The sequence below is a fragment of the Macaca mulatta genome, chromosome 2 (genome assembly GCF_049350105.2).
Source record: "Macaca mulatta isolate MMU2019108-1 chromosome 2, T2T-MMU8v2.0, whole genome shotgun sequence".
NCBI lineage: Eukaryota > Metazoa > Chordata > Mammalia > Primates > Cercopithecidae > Macaca > Macaca mulatta.
Window position 1 is genome coordinate 110,588,483 of NC_133407.1, and position 17,458 is coordinate 110,605,940.

The 17,458-nt window shown below is 49.1% G+C and overlaps 1 protein-coding gene across 18 annotated transcripts in view; it reads right to left on the bottom strand.

The window, feature by feature from the left end:
- KIF9 (kinesin family member 9) overlaps positions 1-17,458 on the bottom strand; it is a 59,127-nt gene that overhangs the window by 14,955 nt on the left and 26,714 nt on the right. For 13 of the 18 annotated variants that reach the window (XR_013413852.1, XR_013413851.1, XM_015131092.3 and 10 more), the window contains 7 exons: positions 11,183-11,251; positions 10,548-10,652; positions 9,378-9,433; positions 8,603-8,693; positions 7,975-8,108; positions 5,895-6,089; positions 3,876-4,090 (listed from right to left, as the gene is read on the bottom strand). Coding sequence is in view for 16 of the 18 variants with exons in the window: in XM_015131092.3 (XP_014986578.1) it covers positions 3,876-4,090; positions 5,895-6,089; positions 7,975-8,108; positions 8,603-8,693; positions 9,378-9,433; positions 10,548-10,652; positions 11,183-11,251 (865 nt within the window). In the remaining 2 variants the exon portion in view is untranslated. Of the gene's footprint in view, positions 1-2,863; positions 2,993-3,875; positions 4,091-5,894; positions 6,090-7,974; positions 8,109-8,602; positions 8,694-9,377; positions 9,434-10,547; positions 10,653-11,182; positions 11,252-17,458 lie in introns of those variants that run through there. The other 5 variants (XM_077992472.1, XM_015131101.3, XM_077992478.1 and 2 more) reach the window with 2 other exon arrangements.

The following is a 17,458-nucleotide window of genomic DNA, read 5'->3' on the forward strand; positions in this document are numbered from 1 at the left end:
CACCATGCGCAGCTCACTAGCTACCTTCTTGTTAGAGATGATTAGACATCTATATCGTGTTGAGTAGCTGTCAAAGGGCTCCAGGGACAAGGGTTAGTGCTATTCGTCTCTTTGCAAGGATCTTTTAAGGTCTGTCAGTTCAGTGACAGTTGTTGGGTTAACACAAAATAATATGATGTGCAAAGCCATTCACCCTGCTCTCCACTGCTCACAGCACCTGAAAGCTTAGCAAAGGCATCACATCAATCCCCATCCCCAAGTGTAAGGCAAGTGTGTTCTGCACATGACCTGAGGTGTGTGGCTGGGGTGCATGAGGCAGCCCCCAGGTGCTAGAGGAAAGTGTTAGCACTTCCACTGATGTTTATTGAGAAAAAAGTGAGACACATTAAAAGTCACTAATGGAGTCATTAATGGAAAAGCAAGTGTCTTGACTTTGGGATCTGGGATCTGGAGTGGGGAGTGGGAGTCACCCTCACCAGGTGTCTCACCTTCAGTGCGGAGCAATCTGCTGCGGTCTCTATGCTGTGGGAGGTCTCTGATGTGATTATTTGAATAAGCCACAATCCTTTACAGAGTAGAGTCTTTACAGTACTCTGTTGAGATGGGGAGTAACTGTGAACATCTTTTGTTCTACTCAGAGAATCTCTGATTATCTCCAGGAAAAAAAAGAGTTGAATTAAAGATGATTTTACATTTTTACATTTTTCTTTTTTTCTTTTCTTTGTTTCTTTTTCTTGAATTACTGGCCTCAAGTAATCCTCCTGCTTCAGCCTGTCAAATAGCTGGAATTACAAGCATATGCCACCACAACTGGCAATTTTGTATTTTTTTTTTTTTTTTTTTTGAGACGGAGTCTGGCTCTGTCCCCCAGGCTGGAGTGCAGTGGCCAGATCTCAGCTCACTGCAAGCTCCGCCTCCCGGGTTTACGCCATTCTCCTGCCTCAGCCTCCCGAGTAGCTGGGACTACAGGCACCCGCCACCTCGCCCGGCTAGTTTTTTGTATTTTTTAGTAGAGACGGGGTTTCACGGTGTTCGCCAGGATGGTCTCGATCTCCTGACCTCGTGATCCGCCCATCTTGGCCTCCCAAAGTGCTGGGATTACAGGTTTGAGCCACTGCGCCCGGCCCTGTATTTTTCTTTTACAAAAGACTAATGTTCCAAATATGCTGACCTTTCTGGGTCAACAAGTGGCTATCAATCATAAGGTATCTAAGAGATTGATTGATTGATTGATTGATTGGACACGGCCTCACTCTGTCGCCAAAGCTAAAGTTCAGTGACACGATCATGGCTCACTGCAACCTCAACCTTCTTGGCTCAGGTGATCCTTTTACCATGCCTCCCAAGTAACTGAGACTATAGGCATGTGCCACCACGCCCAGCTAATTTTTTATATTTTTTTTGTAGAGACAGGGTCTCACTCTGTTGCCCAGGCTGGTCTCAAACTCCTGTGCTCAAGCAATCCACCCACCTCGGCCTCCCAAAGTGCTGAGATTACAGGTGTGAGCCACCTTGCCTGGCCTAGGAGATATGACTTTACTTGATCTGTTCAAGTAAATTCAATAAAATAAAGGTATTTTATTAATATTTTAATAATCAGTGGAAAAACACTAATTTTGGAGGAGAGCACAAAAATGAGTTTTTTTGATACTGATAGATAAAATTTTAAATATTAAAAATTTGTTGGGTCAGGCGCTGTGACTCACACCTGTAATCCCACCACTTTGGGAGGCTGAGAAGGGCAGATCACGAGGTCAGGAGATTGAGACAATCCTGGCTAATATGGTGAAACCCTGTCCCTACTAAAAATACACGAAATTAGCCGGGCATGTTGGCAGGTGCCTGTAGTCCCAGCTACTCAGGAGGCTGAGGCAGGAGAATGGCGTGAACCCAGGAGGTGGAGCTTGCAGTGAGCCAAGATCACGCCACTGCACTTCAGCCTGGGCGACAGAGCGAGACTCTGTCACACACACACAAAAAATTTTTTTTGGCCAGGTGCAGTGGCTCACACCTGTAATCCCAGCACTTTGGGAGGCTGAAGTGGGCAGATCACCTGAGGTCGGGAGTCCAAGACCAGCCTGACCAACATGAAGAAACCCTGTCTCTACTAAAAATAAAAATTAGTTGGGCGTGGTGGCGCATGCCTGTAATCACAGCTACTTGGGAGGCTGAGGCAGCAGAATTGCTTGAACCCGGGAGGCAGAGGTTGCAGTGAGCCAAGATCGTGCCATTGCACTCCAGCCTCGGCAACAAGAGTGAAACTCTGTCTCAAAAAAGAAAAAAAAATAATTTTAATGCCTTCCTCATCTCATCCTTTGAAACTGTCCACTTTCAGGTGTATTTAGGAGTACATGATATGCCAGCATAGCATGCATATGTTTTATCTTAAATATGTAATAAGGAGCTGTATGTTCAAAGAAAGTGTGAGCAGAGAGGACAAAGAAGTGCTTGTTTGTCCCATAAAATCTTCACCACGTCCTCTCCCTGTGGTTCTGGATAGGGGTATGTCTATAGCCACCATCACTGGCCTTCTCCAGCTTCCCAGACCCGTGGAGGGCTTTGCCCTTAGGAATAGCATGTCATAATTGGTCTGTGAGGTATAAGAATGGCCCCAAGAATTAGAACATAAAGTTGCCCTCTGAGAAATAATTGTTTAATTTTTTTTTTTTTTTTTTTTTTTTTCTGAGACAGTCTTGGTCTGTCACCCAGACTGGAGTGCAGTGGCACAATCTTGCCTCACTGCAACCTCTGCCTCCTGGGTTCAAGCAATTTTCATGCCTCAGCCTCCCAAGATGCTGGGATTACAGGTGTGCACCACCATACCCTGCTCCTCTGAGAAATAAATGAGTAAAATGCACCTTCTGTGAGTGAGATGATGCATCTGACTTGCAGGAATAAACCAAGTGACATCTGGAGATCACTTATGAAAGCTGGCCTGGAACAGGGTTGTGATTTAGCAAGGGAAAGCCCAGTAACCTGTGGTGTTTCCTGTCTGGAAGAAGACAATAAGACTGAGCCAGGAGTGTGAAGAACAGGGTGGCCTCTAAACCACCTGTCCCAGAGTTGGAATTGTCACTCATTAAAATGCAGGTCCTGGGCCTGCTCCATCTCTCCTCAGTCAGAACCACTTGCTGAGGGGCTGGGAATCTGCACTTGAGCAGCCCTCCCAGATAAGTCATCTGAACACGTAAGCTTGATGGGCCTTGGCCCTCAGTGCAGGTGTGGGTGGTGCACACCACCAGGACAAGGACACTGGGTCAGGGTAACCAGGTGAGCACCCTCCCCACATTGGGGTCCTTTGCTCTTTGAGCCTGGAGCACCCTCTGCCACCTGCCCTAGGAGACAAGACTTTGACAGACCAGCACCGGTGTCACGGATTCAGCATAGGGAATGGCCTTACTGAAAGTGAGTCCCTTGGCTCTCTGGCATCCATATTCTTGTTCCCTTACTTGGTTTTCCATAGTCCCTACCAGCAGCCCCACCTCAATCTGACCACCTGGAGCAGTGAGGAAACCACACAGAGACCCATGACCTTGTAGAAGTCACCAGCTACCCATCTCCCAGTGATACCTCTGCAGGACAAAAGGCCTGTTTCACCATGGACAGTAGCACATATGGGGTGGAAGGCCCAGCACCTAGGTCTGAGATAATGCAACAATGAGGGACCCACAGGCAGAGGCTGGCTGACAGGGGAGGACTCTGAGGCTCTCAGGGGCTGACCAGAGCTAAGTGATCTGACCTATGGGTGAAGGCCACATCCCAGTACCCCCACTGGCCCCTCCCATCTCAGTCCTCTAGTGCCAAGGGCTGTTCTGCTTCGATCAGCATGACTCTGAGACCCCAAAGCTCCCTAGCCATCTTTCCATCACATTTACCTTGCTTCTCCCGCAGTGACTTCTGGAAATCCAGGGCCTCCTTGGTCACATCAATCTCCCGCTTGATGGCATTGATGCGCTGCGTGGTCTCGCTGGCCCTTTTCCTCCGTTCGTTCAAGATGGATTTGTTTTCTTTGAAAATTCGGTTGATCTCACTACCTCGCTCGTTCTTAAACTCCTCAAAGGCCACTGGTTTGGAGGGTGGGGTGTCGGGCCTTGAGACGCAAGGGTGAGACCAAAGAGGATAAATGAGGTGGCTGCCTTGGAGCCACCAGGCACTTCATCTTTCTTCCCTGGGGCTTCTGTGGGCAGGAGGCAGAAGTGCTAGGCACCACCTACCCCAGACAGGAGCTAAACTGTGTGAATCATTCCCTCCTCTTTGTTTTACTCAGCACATGTACAAGGTCACATGCCCATGGCAGAAAGGGAGGAAAGCAAGGAAAAGTATAAGAAAAAAACAACAATAAGAAAAGAAAAGAACAATGGCGTATGGTGGTGTGTCTCCTTCTGGATTTCTTTCCTTTTTTTTTTTGAGACAGAGTTTTGCTCTTGTTGCCCAGGCTGGAGGGCAATGGCGCAATCTTGGCTCACTGCAACCCCCACCTCCTAGGTTCAAGCGATTCTCCTGCCTCAGCCTCCCGAGTAGCTGGGATTACAGGCATACGCCACCACGCCCGGCTAATTTTTTTAATTTTAGTAGAGACTGGGTTTCTCCATGTTGGTCAGGCTGGTCTCAAACTCCCGACCTCAGGTGATCCACCCGCCTCGGCCTTGGCCTCCCAAAGTTCTGGGATTACAGGCATGAGCCACCACGCCTGGCCCTGGATTTCTTTTATGTGTATATATATATATGGTTTTTGTTTTTTTTTTTTTTTTGAGACAGTATCTTGCTCTGTTGCCCAGGCTGGAGTTCAGTAGCTCAATCATAGCTCACTGCAGCCTTGAGCTCCTGGGCTCAATCAATTCTCGTGCCTCAGCCTCCTGAGTAGCTCGGACTACAGGCATGTGCTCCCATGCTCAGCTACCTTTTAATTTTGTATAGAGACAGACTCCCACTATGTTGCCCAGGCTCTCCAACTCCTGGGTTTAAGCAATCCTTTCACTTTGGCCAACCGATGTGCTGCAAGCATGAGCCACCATGCCTGGCCTCTTTGATATATTTTTGAATGGCTAAGGCCATGCAGTATGTTTAATTTTACATCTTACTTTTTTCAAAAGAGCATTTAATGTTATTAAAAACCCTTTGAGAACTCTAGTTAATGAGTGTAAGATGAAGTGTTGGGGCAAGGGGAAGTGGATTGATGTGGGCAACTTTGAAATGCATCAAAAAAATAACATAGAGGAATAGAAGGATAGAGGCAGAATGAAACAAGAATAGTAACATGTAAATTGTAGAATTGGGAGGATGCTTGGTGTACAGGTGTTCGCTGTACAATTATTTCAACTTCTCTGAATGTTTAGAAATGTTCATAAGCTGAAATTCTTCACGGACAACCCAATGGCAGAGAACAATTCACTTAGTGCCCTTTCCCTAGTGCTGGCTACTGAAGGTATTTCAAAAATATATATATATTGCTTTTTAAATAAATGATGAATACATATCTTTTGCATAAATCTTGTTTCACATCTATTTCCTTAGGATAGATCCTTAAAAACTCATCAGGGAGAGAGGCTGAGTGATTCAAGGAAAGGGAAGAGGTTATATTCTTTCATATCTTAAAAATTTTTAATCTTTTGAATGCAGTACTTGTACAAAAGATACATAACTTTAATTATTTAAATAATTGCTATTTGGAGGGTCTAAAATGATTCCATGTTTAATTGTACATCTTGGATGACTCTTGAGGTTGGATCATTTTGCAGGTGCATAGTCATGTTTTCTTCCTTGGGGACTGTGCTCCTAGTCTTTGCCTATTATTCCTTATTTTATTTCTCTTTTATCTGCAGGTACTCTTTACATGTTGAGGATCACACATGGTTTTGTTTGATCTGGTGCAGAAGCTAACATTAGCTGATTACCTAATTGGGCGTAATTCCTCCTTCGGGAAGTCTGAGGGAAGGGGCTCAATGCTGGAAGTTTCCCGGTCCCGCGAAAGCATGTCTTTGACATCCCCATCTTTGGAGGATGGGACCAGCTGGGTCTTGGAGGTGGAAACGTAATCCAAGTCCTTCCCATTCACAGGGCTGCTGGCACCTTCCTTTCTTGCCAAGGAGCTGGAAGAAGGCATGGAAGCCCCAGGGTTCAGTCATGGGCAGTGAGGTATCGCAGATGCCAGGATGAGTGACCTTTCTCAGCACTCACTACACTGGGAGCCCCACCTCACTCAGCTCCCACCTTGTTCATATTCCTAGGTAAAAGCGCAAATAGTGTGATGCTAAGCCAGGCAGATGTGGAGGAAGAAGAGGGCATTTTTCTCCCTTTTATCAGAACAAAGAGCTCTCAGTGGTCTTGGCAGGAGACGCTTGGGAAAAATGGGTACAATCTCCAGGGACTGAAAGTGTATGGACCTGTGGGATGGGCCACAGGTTCTCAGGAACCACCATGGCTGCTGAGGTCTGAGTCATACAGGCTGCCCTGGGAAGGGCTGGCAGAGCCCCATACAGGGTGGGTCTGTCTGTGGACCAATGGTAAGGCAGGATGGCTCTGCCCTGCTGTTCTTTTTTTTTTTTTTTTTTTTTTTTTTTTGAGACAGAGTCTACCTCTGTTGCCCAGGCTGGAGTGCAGTGGCGTGATCTTGGCTCACTGCAAGCTCCACCTCCCAGGTTCACACCATTCTCCTGCCTCAGCCTCCTGAGTAGCTGGGACCACAGGCACCCGCCACCACGCCCGGCTAATTTTTTTGTATTTTTAGTAGAGATGAGGTTTCACCGTGTTAGCCAGGATGGGCTCGATCTCCTGACCTCGTGATCCGCCCGTCTCGGCCTCCCAAAGCGCCGGGATTACAGGCGTGAGCCACCGCGCCCGGCCTGCCCTGCTGTTCTTACTGGTCCACACCCTGTTCTCCACACCAGCTCCCAGAAAAGTAGCTGTCCTCCCTGCTGAAGCAACAGTGCTTGGTGCCTTTCTCCAAGAAGAGGCAGATCTGAGGACCGAACTGGCAGGAGGATGCCCATGGCTCTTCCCAAAGGTCTGAGGATAGAAAATCTGTTTCTTCCTCTTTCATCCTCCTTGCAACAAGTATGGCTCAGGGGACTGGGCCTCAACCAATCAACTACTGCACTGGTCATCCGGAAGCAGAACAGAGAGGGTTGGGGTGTGACTGCACTCATGAAGAGGCAGGAGGAGGCCAGGGACACTGGCATCCTCTGCCGCCTGACTCTTGTCCTGCGTGTAACAGTTTTCTACAATCAGCTCTGGCCCGTGGCCTGCGCTCACTCACTTATCCTCACAACAACCTCAACAACAACCTCAATGACTTGGATGCTATTATTATTTTTCCCATTTTGGAGATGCAGAAACAGGCACAGAGTGGTTCTCATGTCTCACATGGGGTGACCCCTTGGGTGTGAGAAGTGCAGAGCAGGGAGGGGAGCCCGGGCGTCAGCTCCAGAGCCTGTGCTCTTACCCACCACTACACAGCACCCCGGGAGAGTGGGCTCACTAAGTGAACCTAAATGCTCTTCCCACCTTGCACATACAAACGGATCTTGCCTGAAAGGTGAACTGGAGTTTTAGGTGACCTGAGTGCCAGTCGGCAGGAAGACCCTAGTGAAGTGAGGGGAGGCAGTACAACATAAAGTACCAGAGGGCATGGGCTCTGGGGAGCTGGTCCAGCTTCTCGCTGCCATTCCACTAGTCATTGGTGGTGTGGCCTTGGGGAGTGACTTCCCCTCTCTAAGCCTCTGTTTCTTCATCAGTATAATGAAGACATTAACTCCCACCTCACCAGGTTGCTGTGAAGATGAGAGGTGATTCTTGTGGGGTTCCAAACCAACCCCAGCCCAGACCCCACAGACTTGCTAGTATTGGCAGCAGTGACGTCCATTGCGCCAACCCAGTAGCTGAGACACCGGGGGAAGGCGGGAACAGTGCACATCCTCCCATTCACCCACCGAGGAGGGCCAGCTGCTGAGGAGGCAGAGCGGCAAGGTCACTCACCTAAGGGGCTCTTTGAATGTCTTCTTGGACTTGGCTTTCTTCCCAGGTTTGGTAGAGAAAGGGGCAACTCCGAGTCCAAAGTTTTGTCCTTCAGGCTCACCCACTAGGTGGCCATCAACATCCACAAGCCCCGCCTACATAGAGAGGCCAGCCAAAGGTCTGTGAGTTAGATTAAGGGCTTGGGCCCCTTAGGGACCCACGTGTATATGGCCCAAGGCTCAGGGTGGACATGTTCACCGTACACACCAAGGTTTGGCAGCTGCTAATGCCAGCCTCAGGCTGTCCCCAGTAGAGCGGTCCCTGATCACTCTGCCAAATGTTCACTTTCCACATGCACCCCCTCACCAGTATGGCACCTCATTCCATACTCTGGGGATTTAAAAGCTTATTTCCAACCTAATTCCAGGAATTTGTCTTTAATATTATTATCCATGTTTCTACCTTATGGAAATTATTTTTAATTCAAAAGTGGTTTACTCTTACACAGGTCGCCTATGTTCATTCTGTTGTTACCTTTATCTGTTGCAATCCTAGCTCTGGTTTAATGCATAATACTTGCTGGCTCTGCAAAGGTCTGAGGATGGGAAATGTGAGGTGAGTGCTGTCGGCAAGTGGCAACTATGCTTACCTTCTGGACAGCAGAAATGGCTGCAAAGTCATTCCTGTCAATGAGGGTGTACTTCCTGCGCAAAGTGGACTCCACTTCCTGTTCCTGTTGGCTTGGGAGACAGCACAAGAGAACAGCTTGTACCTGGAGCCATGCTGAATCCACTGGGGTAAGAACCAAGTACTGGGGTTAAAAGTCATATGGGCAAGGTCCCTTGTATGGGGCCACACCTTCATCATGAACCAGACCAGACAAAAGGACAAAGGACTCACTTTCCCCTGCCCCATTGCATATACCCACTGTCCAACCCCCAAACCTGCAGGGGCCACCTTATGCCATGTGTATCTGCTCCAAGATGACACTTGATAAGGACTGTAAGCTTCACTTGGGACCATGTGGGGTTCTGTCTTAGGTTCTGTCTCTAACAGGCCCCTTGGAATCATGTGACCAGCTTTAGTGACACCACCTAGCATAAGCTGCTTAGACTATGGGTATGTTTGCACCCAAGTAAACCACAAATGCTTCCTGAGGTGGGGGTGTGTGGCAATATTCACAAGGTGAATATTCACAACGCCCTGCTCTGGGCACACTCAGAGCTGGCATTTCATAAACACCTCCTGTCCAATTAATGAACTCACTGAATATCTACCAGGGACCCAGGCATGCCCCCAAGGACTCTAATTTGGCTCTTTATCCACAAGCATGAAGAGGATGCTCTTGGAGGCAAGTGCCCAGATCGCAGGAGATGAAAATGGCAGCCTGATGTAGGAGTGAGGCAGCGGTGGGGGTCTCTCACCTTAGAACCACCCGGAACTGGTTGAACACCTCCTTGATCTGTCTAAGGTTGATTATCTGGAGGGAAGAGAGCAAGGCAGAGGTTAGACCAAGGGCACCTAGAGGGACCAGGTTGCGTCTATGTTAGTAGAGAAATCAAGACCCCTTGGCTGACTCCTGGACCATCTGTCTCGAGAAGAGGACATTTGCACACAGCCTCTCAGCAAAGTGGCAGCCAAGCCCTTCTCCAGAGCAGAGAAACACCTGATTAATAATTTTAAAACTAAGTGTTTGCTGAGGCTATAAAAACCACCTTTTCTAAGTGAAGACCTCTATAAAACGAAATGATTCTATACCTTGAAAATACCTTCTAAAGTTTTTTATAAATAAAACGTATTTCCTCAGCTTTCTCTTCCAAAAGGCTCTGCCTGCTGTCTTCAGATGGAGCCCATTTATGGACCTGTCTGCATGGGCACAGACACGTACACATGAGGCCGGAGGAAGGTTACTGGCCTCCCCCCGGGCCTAAAGCCCACAGCATTCCCCTTGACCAAGGGTTAATCTGGGACTGCCCCTCCTATGAAGGCCAGAAGAGTCCATCCCTTAGTTGCCCCAGGCCTGCTTCTTGGAGCTGCCCATAGTAACAGACAGGGGGGTCTGCCCATGTCTCCAAGAAGAGGGGTTCGATGGACTGCACTGTGAAAACAGGATGCAGCCTCTTCCCCCTGAGGACCCTTCCTTGTGGGGCAGTTTCCCCCTCCTTGGCCCACTCCAACATGGGCCCTGGGGTCTACCTTGTAGACAACCAGCATGACCACCATCCTTTATCAGCTTCATTCTGCGGACACAGTCAAGCCACCCAGGTGCAGCAGTTCAGTTCATCACCACTCCGTTTCCCTCCCCACTAGGCAGGTAAGGCCACTGAAGTACACGCGGTTGAGTATTTTGCCAAGGTCACTCAGCAAAGAAGCAGCTGAGCTAGGATTCAATCCCAGAAAGCCTGGCTCTAGGGCCTGTGCTTGTGCCCCTGAGATGAGCTGAAGGGTCCCTGACATCAAGAGTCCAGCACCACCCTCCACCCACTGCACCCATTCATGTGAGGTTCTGAGGCTAGCAGAGCATGCGTTGGGGTGTGCCCAGGATAGGGAGGTCCAGGCTGGCTCAGCACAGTGGTCACAGACGGGTTCCTTACATCGATCTCGTCCAGCGTCCCCTCCAGGTACCTCCGCACCTGGGAGTTGATCTCAGCAATCTGGATTTCATCCATGGCTTCATAGGTCACAAAGGTGCGGTTGGTCTTGAAGGAGGATGAAGAACATGTGGATAAGCAACAAGAACCCAAGCCCATGCGGGAGTGGCAGGGGCCATTCTGAGAGGCAAAGTAGGGAGGCTGGGCACAGGCCCTGGCTGACCAAGCTGGCTCATTCCCTTCATCATCGGGTCCTGCCAGAGGGCCTAACACACAGGCCAGGTGCTTGAGTCAGAGATGGGTAATGGGGTCGGGGAGGAAAGGAAAGTCCCTCAGACATGGGGCCTGCTACTCCAGACAGAGGCTCTGCTGCCTGAGTCCCAGCAGACTCTGCAGCATAAGAACCGCGAGGACGGGAGGCATGCGCTGCCTCTGGCTTGAGGCCCCTCAGGACCACCGGAGGACTCTGCCCCCACCCCCTGTCCTCATGGCCCCTTGCTGCTGCCCCTTTCCTGCCACTCAGCCTGCCCCCTGACCCCGCCTACTACCGGCCTTGACCCATTATGCTGTCTGCCCCTAGCCCCAGTCGCCCCTTATCCCAGCACCTCTGCCCTCCTTCCTTGCCTCTAGCCTCTTACCAGGCTGTCATGGATGGCCAGTTCCTGCTTGAGCAGTGCTAGTTCCTTCTCCAGGTTCTTGACCATTCTCTGCCGGGAAACATGGTAGGGTGGGGGCCAACAGGAAGGGTCATCAGAGAAGCTACCCTGTCTCTTCCACAGCAAGAGCACAATTCTTCATTCTGTGCCCAGACATCCCGGCCATTCCTGGATCCACAGGGTATGCTTTCAGCTTCTGTCGATTACCTCCCCACTGGTGACTCTTCCCCAACTGGGGTGAGTTCAGGGTCTGGGAGGACCTGAATAGTACCCTGGCCTTTGCTACTGCCTCAAAAGAGACAGCACAAGCTACAGGGCCACCTCAAACCCCAACTCCCAGGGGCCCCAAGCTTCTTCCAGTCTACCAGGATAATGGCCCTTTCGGTGCAGCCTATAGACTCCAGAATGCCTTCTCTTTTTTTGAGACAGAGTTTTGCTCTTGTTGCCCAGGCTGGAGTGCAATGGTGTGGTCTCAGCTCACTGCAACCTCCGCCTCCTGGGTTCAAGCGATTCTCTTGGCTCAGCCTACTGCGTAGCTGGGATTACAGTTGCCCACCACCACACCCAGCTAATTTTTATAATTTTAGTAGAGACATGGTTTCACTATGTTGGCCAGGTTGGTCTCAAACTCCGGACCTCAGGTGATCCGCCCACCTCAGCCTCCCACAGTGCTGGGATTACAGGCATGAGCCACCATACCCAGCACCAGAATGCTTTCTTTTTAGAGACAGGCTCTTGCTCTGTCCTCCAGGCTGCAGTGCAGTGTCACCATCATGGGTCACTGCAGCCTCAACCTCCTGGGCTCAAGCAATCCTCTCACCTCAGTCTCCTGAGTAGGTCATGCTACAGGTACACACTGCCATACCCAGCTAATTTTTGTAGAGACAGGGGTCCCACTATGTTGCCCATGCTGGTTTCAAACTCGTGGGCTCAGGCAATCCTCTCACCTCGGACTCCCAAAGGCTGGGATTACAGGTGTGAGCCATCGTGCCCGGCCTCCAGGATGCTTTCTATGCATGGTTATAACCCTCATCCTTTTACCCTCATCCTCACCAACCACTGCATGAACATATCACCACTCCCCAATGATAATCATGTATGTCACCTCTTATTTTTTATTTTTTATTTTTTTTTGAGATGGGGTCTCGCTCTGTTGCCCAGGCTGGAGTACAGTGGCGTGATCTCGGCTCACTGCAACCTCTGCCTCCCAGGTTCATGTGATTCTCCTGCCTCAGCCTCCCGAGTAGCTGGGATTATAGGCATACACCACCACGCCTAGCTAATTTTTGTATTTTTAGTAGAGACGGGGTTTTGCCATGTTGGCCAGGCTAGTCTCGAACTCTTGACGTCAGGTGATCTGCCCTCCTCAGCCTCCCAAAGTGCAGGGATTACAAGTGTGAGTCACTGTGACTGGCCTCACCTCTAATTTTTTGCTGCTTACAAACAATGCTGCAAGAACATTTTTGTACTCATATTTATGTCCTTAGATTTCTGCAGAAAAACACAGCGATCTATGAGGCTTTTGAGATCTGCCCCCATTACCTCTTTTCTGCTTCTCTTCCCTGGTGCACTCCAACCACTTCCACAAATTGGTATGCTTCTGCCTCTGCATTGCCTGTCCACTGCCCTGGAATTTTCTTCTCCTAGGTATTTCCAAGACTCATTCACTTACCTTCTGAAAATCTTTTTTCAAAAGCTTCTAAATTAGGTACACCACAATTACTCTTTAAAATTGTAATTCCAGCCAGGTGCGGTGGCTCAGCCCTGTAATCCTAGTACTTAGGGAGGCCGAGGCAGGTGGATCATCTGAGGTCAGGAGTTCAAGACCATCCTTATGAAATCTCGTCTCTACAAAAATTACAAAAATTGGCTGAGCATGGTGGCGTGTGCCTGTAATCCCAACTACTAGAGAGGCTAAGGCAGGAGAATGGCTTGAACCCGGGAGGTGGAGGTTGCAGGGAGGTGGAGGTTGCAGTGAGCTGAGACTATGCCATTGCACTCCAGTCTGAGCAACAGAGCGAGTCTCTGTCTCAAAATAAATAAATAAATAAATAATTGTAATTCCTTCTCCACCCCTGCAACATGCTTTAAAAATCTCTAATTTTTGGTCAGGCGTGGTGGCTCAAGCCTGTAATCCTAGCACTTTGGGAGGCCGAGACGGGCGGATCACAAGGTCAGGAGATCGAGACCATCCTGGCTAACACGGTGAAACCCCGTCTCTACTAAAAAAATACAAAAAACTAGCCGGGCGAGGTGGCGGGTGCCTGTAGTCCCAGCTACTCCGGAGGCTGAGGCAGGAGAATGGCGTGAACCCGGGAGGCGGAGCTTGCAGTGAGCTGAGATCCGGCCACTGCACTCCAGCCTGGGCGACAGAGCGAGACTACATCTCAAAAAAAAAAAATCTCTAATTTTTTTTTCATAGCACGTTTTGCCTTTTAACATACTCTAGATTAGTGTTGTCCAATAGAACTTTCTGCAATGATTGAAATGTCCATATTTGTGCTGCCCAGTATGGTAATGATGAGACACATACAGCTACTGAACACTTGAAATGTGGCTAGGGTGCCTGAAGAAGTAATTCTAATTTTAATTAATTTAAACAGCCACATTTGAGTAGCAGTTACTGTATTAAATAGCGAAGCTTTAGAACCTACCTATTTATTGTGATTATTATTACGCATCTCCCCTACTCCCATCAGACTGCAGGCTCAGAGATTTGTGTTTCTGTTCATGCAGTCAGGTATCCCAAGTGCTTTAAAAAGCACCTGGCACATAGTAAGCACTCCATAGATTTTAGGTAAGAAAATAAATGATACATTTCGAGAAGAATCGCTAAGTCATTTTATATTTGATATTTACTGGCTGAGTGTCTTCCCTAAAAGAGGCACAAGGAACTGCAAGCTGAGAACCCTTGCTGTGAACAGTAGAACTTCCTTTAGTTGTCATAAAAGGGCCACTGGAGGGAGCTCCTGACACCTGGATCCCGGGACTGGTAACCAAAACTGTGACCAGTCCACCGCCCCACCAAAGGCCTGCTGTACTCTAGCCCTCATCCAACCAGGTCACCTGGGCACTGAGGCCCATCTGCCCTCATATAGCAAGGGTCAACAGAACCCCTGGCATCCTGATGGCTCTGTGGCAATTCAGGTACAAAGCCTGGGACCCAAGGCATGTGACCAGTGTCCAGATGCTGGATCTGCCCCTCTGGGAAGCCCCACGAAGGTCTCCTTCAGGTGTGGACTTCCTGTGGGATCAATGGGAGAGATCTGGTGGCCAGTCTCACCTGTCCACATGCCCCCTTTCTCCCAGCTCTAGAAAATATATAATGGCCCAGCTATAGAAAGTTTGACTGAGCCATCAGGGGCCTCCCGCTCGATGACTCTGTTCAGCGAGGCACAGCAGAGCCAAACTTACATGTCTGGGCCAATCAGAAGGCGATATAGGAGGCCAGGTGCAGTGGCACATGCCTGTAATCCCAGCACTTTAGGAGGCCAAGGTGGGCAGATCACTTGAGGTCAGGAGTTCAAGACCAGCCCGGCCAACATGGCGAAACCCCGTCTCTACTAAAAATAAAAAATAAAAAATAGCTGGGCGCGGTGGCACATGACTGTAACCCCAGCTACTCAGAAGGCTGAGGCAGGAGAATTGCTTGAACCTGGGGCATAGGGGTTGCAGTGAGCTGAGATCACGCCACTGCACTCCAGCCTGGGCAACAGAGTGAGACCCTGTCTCAGAAACAACAACAACAACAAACAGGGCTTTTTTTAGATAGAAAAAAAAAAATGCCTTGGAAACAGCACAGACTCATGTAAGTTTCCTAATAGGCATTTTCATTATAAATGTAATGAGGATAATTCAGAGAATTCTGCTGAAGCTGCACATCAGGCTGTGGGGCAGCTCTTGGGTCAGGCTGCTTTCCAATTTTCATCTCACTGCAGCTTGCCGGTGTATCTTCTCTTGGCAGAGTGGGGTATACTAAGTTTCTCTCTGCTGGCTGTTTATGCCCGAGCCTCACAGCCCTTTACATCCCTTCACAGAATCACTGACTGGCAGAGTGGAGGGTCACTGGAGGTTATCAGGCCAACTTCCTTGTTCATAGAAGACGACCTTGAGGTTGAGAGGGTCTGAGCAACTCGCCACAGAGAGCTTGCGGCAGAGGTGGATTAGGAACCCAGTCTTCTGCCTTATAGCCAGCCCCATCAGCCAAAGAAATTCTGAAGACGCGATTCCACCCTCTTGAAAACAGGCGTCAATACAGAAGACAGTGCTGAAAATGACCTGAGAATACTGGCTACGGTCTAGGAAAGGCAGTAACCAAAATAATGTTTCCACGTCTCTGTCAAGAACTCATGTTTGTAAAGAAGAATGCTTATCAGAAAGATTATACCCACATTCACACTGGATGGCACAGAGACTCACTCAGTTGTCCAGGGTCAACAGTGCAGATCTTGGAACAGAAATGACATGAAAAAGCATGATTCTCCAACTTCACCAGACACAGTGGCTCACACCTGTAATCCCAGCACTTTGGGAGGTTAAGAGGATCCCCTGAGCCCAGGAGCTCAAGACCATCCTAGGCAACATAGGGAGACCCCATCACTACAGAAAAAAAAAAAAAATTAGGCGTGGTGGTGCAGGCCTGCGGTCCCAGCTACTTGGGAGGCTGAGGTGGGAGAATTGCTCGAGCCCAGGCAGTTGAGGCTGCAGTGAGCCATGACAGTGCCACTGCACTCCAGCTTGGGTGACAAAGCAAGACCCTATCTAAAAAAATATAATAAAAAATAAAAAACAGGGGCATGAAAAACCTTCAAGAAAGGTACAACACTCACCCAGCCAAGTTCACTGGTAGCAATGTTGATAATCCTAAGCTAAGGGAACGCCAAATAAGGAAAGATAAGAAGGCCGAGCATGTTGGCTCATGCTTGCAATCCCAGCACTTTGGGAGGCTGAGGCCAGAGGATCACGAGGTCAGGGGTTCAACACCAGCCTAACCAACACAATGAAACCCTGTCTCTACTAAAAATACATAAATTAGCTGGGGGTGGTGGCAGGTGCCTGTAATCCCAGCTACTTAGGAGGCTGAGGCAGGAGAATTGCTTGAACCTGGGAGGTGGAGGTTGCAGTGAGCCGAGATTGTGCCACTGCACTCCAGCCTGGGAGACAGAGCTAGACTCCATCTAAAACAAAACAAAAACAAAAAGCTAAGAAAATCTTCAAGAATACCGAAAAGCAGAAAAGCATACAAAATAATGCCATAAAACCTGGGCAAACTGCCCCAAAATGTGACTTCAATGGCATGCTGTCATATTGGCTTCAAGGGTGGTTTTTTGGTTTGTTTGTTTGTTTAGACAGATTCTCCCTCTATTGCCCAGGCTGGAAATGCAGTGGCATGATCTCCATTCATTGCAACCACTGCCTCCCAGGCACAAGCAATTGTTGTGCCTCAGCCTCCCAAGTAGCTAGGAGTACAGGCATGCACCACTACACCCAGCTAATTTTTTTTTTTTTTTTTTTGAGACGGAGTCTGGCTCTGTCACCCAGGCTGGAGTGCAGTGGCGCGATCTCGGCTCACTGCAAGCTCCGCCTCCCGGGTTTACGCCATTCTCCTGCCTCAGCCTCCCGAGTAGCTGGGACTACAGGCGCCCGCCACCTCGCCCGGCTAGTTTTTTGTATTTTTTAGTAGAGACGGGGTTTCACCGTGTTAGCCAGGATGGTCTCGATCTCCTGACCTCGTGATCCGCCCGTCTCGGCCTCCCAAAGTGCTGGGATTACAGGCTTGAGCCACCGCGCCCGGCCCACCCAGCTAATTTTTATATATTTTAGTAGAGATGGGGTTTCTCCATGTTGTCCAGGTTGGTCTTGCACTCCTGGCCTCAAGTGATCCGCCTGCCTCAGCCTCCCAAAGTGCTGGGATTACAGGCACGAGCCATGCTTTTTTAAGAAGTAAAACATTTCAGATAAATGTGAAGCTTCTGTATACCATGCTCCAAATCCACTCCCCTCCCATCCCAAAAGGAACCTCTGGCCTCGGTCTGTTTTTTTCACTCCCATGCATTTTTTCTTTTACTGCACACACATATATCCATTAATGATATCAGCATCTCTCCGCATGTTTTTATATGTGGTGTAAATAATAGAGACTATCATTTGGGCCACTTCAGGCATCTAGGTTTTTTCTCACTTGAGATTTATCCATTCAGGTAGCTCTAGCTCTGGCTCCCTCACCCCACAACTCATTTAGCTACTCCCCTGTTAAAG